This window comes from Sciurus vulgaris, assembly GCF_902686455.1.
Source record: "Sciurus vulgaris genome assembly, chromosome: 6".
In the NCBI taxonomy this organism is placed as follows: domain Eukaryota; kingdom Metazoa; phylum Chordata; class Mammalia; order Rodentia; family Sciuridae; genus Sciurus; species Sciurus vulgaris.
The window spans coordinates 11331635-11335975 of NC_136466.1; the positions used below are offsets into that span (position 1 = coordinate 11331635).

Below are 4341 nucleotides of genomic sequence, written 5' to 3' on the forward strand. Positions count from 1 at the left end.
TCAACATGTCGGCTTAGGACCAGATTTCCTTAACATGACTCCCATAGCACAAGAAATAAAAGCAAGAATCAATAACTGGGATAGATTCAAACTAAAAAGCTTTCTCTCAGCAAAAGATACTATCAGCAATGTGAAGAAAGAGCCTACAGAGTGGGAGAATATCTTTGCCAATCATACTTCAGATAGAGCACTAATCTCCAGAATCTATAAAGAACTGAAAAAACTCTACTCCAAGAATTCAAATAACCCAGTCGACAAATGGGCTAAGGAAATGAATAGACACTTCACAGTAGAAGATCTACAAGCAATCAAAAAAGATATGGAAAAATGTTCAACATCTCTAGTAATAAGAGAAATGCAAATCAAAACCACCCTAAGATTCCATCTCACCCCAATTAGAATGGCAGTTATCAAGAATACGAGCAACAACAGGTGTTGGCGAGGATGTGGGGAGAAAGGTACACTCATACATTGCTGGTGGGGCTGCAAATTAGTGCAGCCACTCTGGAAAGCAGTGTGGAGATTCCTTAGAAAACTTGGAATGGACCCTCCATTTGACCCAGCTATCCCACTCCTTGGCCTATACCCAAAGGACTTAAAATCAGCATACTCCAGAGATACAGCCACATCAATGTTCATAGCTGCTCAATTCTCAATAGCCAGACTGTGGAACCAACCTAGATGCCCTTCAATTGATGAGTGGATAAAGAAGCTGTGGTATATATATACAATGGAATATTACTCAGCCATAAAGAATGATAAAATTATGGCATTTGCAGGCAAATGGGTGAAATTGGAGAATATCATGCTAAGTGAGATAAGCCAATCTCAAAAAGCCAAAGGACGAATGATATCGCTAATAAATGGAGGATGACACATAATGGGGGGGAGGGAAGGGTTAGTGTTAGGGTTAGAGTTAGGGTTAGGGAGGGGGGCAAGTATGGAGGAAGGAAATACTGTATAGAGGGAAAAGAGGGGTGGGAGGGGTGGGGGGAAGGGAAAAAATAACAGAATGAATCAAACAACCTTGTTCTATGTAAATTTATGATTACACAAGTGGTATGCCTATACGCCATGTACAAACAGAGAAACAACATGTATCCCATTTGTTTACAATAAAAAAAAGATGTTAATATTAATGGAAATTAGATGAAAGGTATAAAGGAATTCTCTACTATTTTTATAATTTTTTGTGTAAGTTTAATTTCAAAATATAAAGCTAAAGAACTTAAAAAAAAAAAAGAACACAAACAATAATAGATGTTGGCGTGGATGTGGGGGAAAAGGCACACTTTTACATTGCTGGTGGAGTTGCAAATGGTTGCAGCCACTCTGGAAAGCAGTGTGGAGAATCCTCAGAACACTGGAATGGACCCACCTTCTGACCCAGCTATCCCACTCCTTGGCCTATACCCAAAGGACTTAAAATTAGCATACTACAGTAACACAGCCACAGCAATGTTTATAGCAGCTGATTAAACTTATAAAAAGAGTCAACAGTTTAGTTTTTCTACCTTTGCTTCTCAAGCACTCCTCCTTCTGGTTTTATAAAGTATTAAAAAATATTGCTTCATTTTTCTGAGAACTTATGGACTTCCTGTCTTCTTTTTCTGGCTCTTCTCTTTCCTCTACCCCTATTGACCCTGTTCTACTCAATTTGAATTATATTTGTAGCAGTTCCTCTCCACTGTGGAGTTTCATCCTGGAAGAAAAATTGAGTTGCTTAGTTCTGAGAATCTGTAGGGCTCAAGCTCTCCAGGCCCATGCTCCTCCAGCCAGTCAAATCTTACCACAGATTCTTTGCCCTCAACAGTTAACAATCTTGTGAGAAATCCCTCCTAGGTGAAGGCCCTAAGTTTCAAATTAGACTTTAATATTTTTCAGAGAATAACTATTGGAGATTTTGTGTCTATCTTTTTAAAAATTTTAAAATTTGTTTGAATTAGTTATACAGGACAATAGAGTGCATTTTGACACATTGTACCCAAATGGAGAACAACATTCCTCTGGCTGTACATGATGCAGAGTCACACCAGTATTGTAGTCATACATGTATATGGGGTAATAATGTCTGTCTCATTCCACCATCCTTCCCACTACTACATTCTCTCCCCTCCCCTCACTCCCCTCTGCCCAATCCAAAGTTCCTTCTTTCTTCCCTATTCCCCCAATTATGGATCAGCATCCACTTATCAGAGAAAACATTTGGTCTTTGGTTTTTGGGGGACTGGATTATTTCATTTAGCATGATATTCTCCAGCTCCATCCATTTACCTGAAACTGCCATAATTTCATTTTTCTTTAAGGCTGAATAATACTCCCTTGTGTATATACACCACAGTTTCATTATCCATTCATTTGTTGAATGGCATCTAGTTTAGTTCCATACTTTACAAATTGAGTTGCTAAACATTGATGTGACTGCATCACTGTAGTATGCTGTTTTTATGTCCTTTGGGTGTAAACTGAGGAGTGGAATAACTGGATCAAATGGTGTTTACATTCCAAGTTTTTGTAGGAAACTCCATACTGCTGTCCAGAGTGGTTGCACCAATTTGCAGTTCCACAAGCAATGTATAAGTGTGTGTACCTGTTTCCCCACATCTTCGCCAATATTTATTGTTGCTTATATTCTTTTTTTTTTTTTTTTTTTTACAAGGAAGAAAACTAAGTCTTTATTGATAAATAGGTTACAATAAAATTGAATAATGGTTTATCAGGGAATAAAAATTCAGGGAAAATGTCCATCTCTGTCCACCCGGCCTCTAGCTCTCAGCCTCTACCTCTTGGCCTCTAGCTCTTGGCCTCTACCTTCTTGCTGGGTGCTTTGGAGGATGAGGATTTGGTGGGCAGTCCGGGCCTTCTTGGGCCCTCGGGGGCTTCTGTCTTCCTGGCCAGGGCTGTGGGAACAGCCTTGGCCCTGTCACCCTTCTGAGCAACAGCAGCTGCTTTGGTTCTGGGCCTCTGCCCAGCTCCCTGGCCCGCTCTCTCTTTAGGGGCCTGGGCTGCCATCTTCCTTTTGGCTGGGGAAGCGACTCCATTCTTGACCTTGTCTGCTCCTCTTGGCTTTGACCTTCGCCTTCTCACCGACGCCCACGGCACTGGAAGGGGCCCGAGTGGCCTTGGCTGGTTTCTGGGGAGGCTTCCTGGCCTCGGTGTCCTTGGCCTCCCTGCCTCTCTTGGGGACCTTCTGGCTGGCTGCACCTGGTCTGGGGGCGGCCTTCTCCACCCGGCCAGAGCGCGCGGCTTCCTTCTGCGCCTGGCTTGGCTTCTTGGCGCCTTTCCCAAGGGCCTCGGCGGCCTTCCCGGGGACCTTTGGGACCGGCCTCTTCCTGGGCTGGATTGTCCTCTTGTGCTTGGGAACCAACTTGAAGCTGCCCGTGGCGCCCCTGGCCCTGGAGTGCGCGGGCCTGGCGAGCAGCCCTCTCCGCAGGCCGGTGGCCAGCGCCTGCTTGAGCAGGTACTTGAAGCGGGCGGCGTCGGCCGGCGGGTATCTGTGCAGGATGTAGCGCTTGATGGCCGCCACCGACGTGCCCCGCCGCTGCTCCCCGGCCTGCAGCGCCTCCAGCACCATGCGCAGCATCGGGGGCTTCCTGCGCCCCTCCAGGCCCCGCGGCTGGCTCGGGCCTGGCTTCCCAGACCCAGGAGGCGCAGATGGCTCTGGAGGGGTGCTAGAGGGGACCGGCGCGTCACTGGTGACCCATCTGGGAGCCATGGGGCAGGCGGCTGCGGGCGGAGGCTCTGTTGTTTATATTCTTGATGATTGCCATTCTGACTGGAGTGAAATGAAATATTAGAGGAGTTCTGATTTGCATTTCTCTAATTGCTACAGATGATGAACATTTTTTTCATGTTTCTTGATTGACTGTGTTTCTTCTGTGAAGTATCTGTTCAGTTCCTTAGCCCTTATACTGATTGTATTCTTTGTTTCTTTGGAGTCATTTATATATTCTGGGGATTAATTCTCTATCTGAGGTGCAAGTATTAAAGATTTTCTCCCATTCCATTGGCTCTCTCTTCACATTATTGTTTCGTTTGTTGAGAAGAAGCTTTTTAGTTTTAATCCATTCCATTTATTGATTCTTGATTTTACTTCTTGTACTTCAGGAGTCTTATTAAGGAAGTCAGGTCCTAAGCCAACATGATGCATATTTGGGTCTACTTTTTTTCTATTAATACTTAATGCCTAAGTATTCAATCCACTTTGAGTTCATTTTTGTGCAGGGTGAGAGATAGAGGTTTAATTTCATTTTGCTACATATGGATTTCCAGTTTTCCCAGTGCTGTTTGTTGAATGGACTATCTTTTCTCCAGTGTAATGTTTTTGGTGCCTTTGTCTAG

The 4341-nt window shown here is 44.1% G+C and overlaps 1 protein-coding gene across 1 annotated transcript; it reads right to left on the reverse strand.

Moving 5' to 3' along the window:
* Positions 1 to 2793: 2793 nt before the first annotated feature.
* Positions 2794 to 3715, reverse strand: LOC306664259 (histone H1.8-like; the record flags this gene model as incomplete). Its single annotated transcript, XM_079145107.1, is given in 2 exon segments — positions 2794 to 3048; positions 3050 to 3715. Coding segments are annotated over 2 exon segments (921 nt in total).
* Positions 3716 to 4341: the final 626 nt, after the last annotated feature.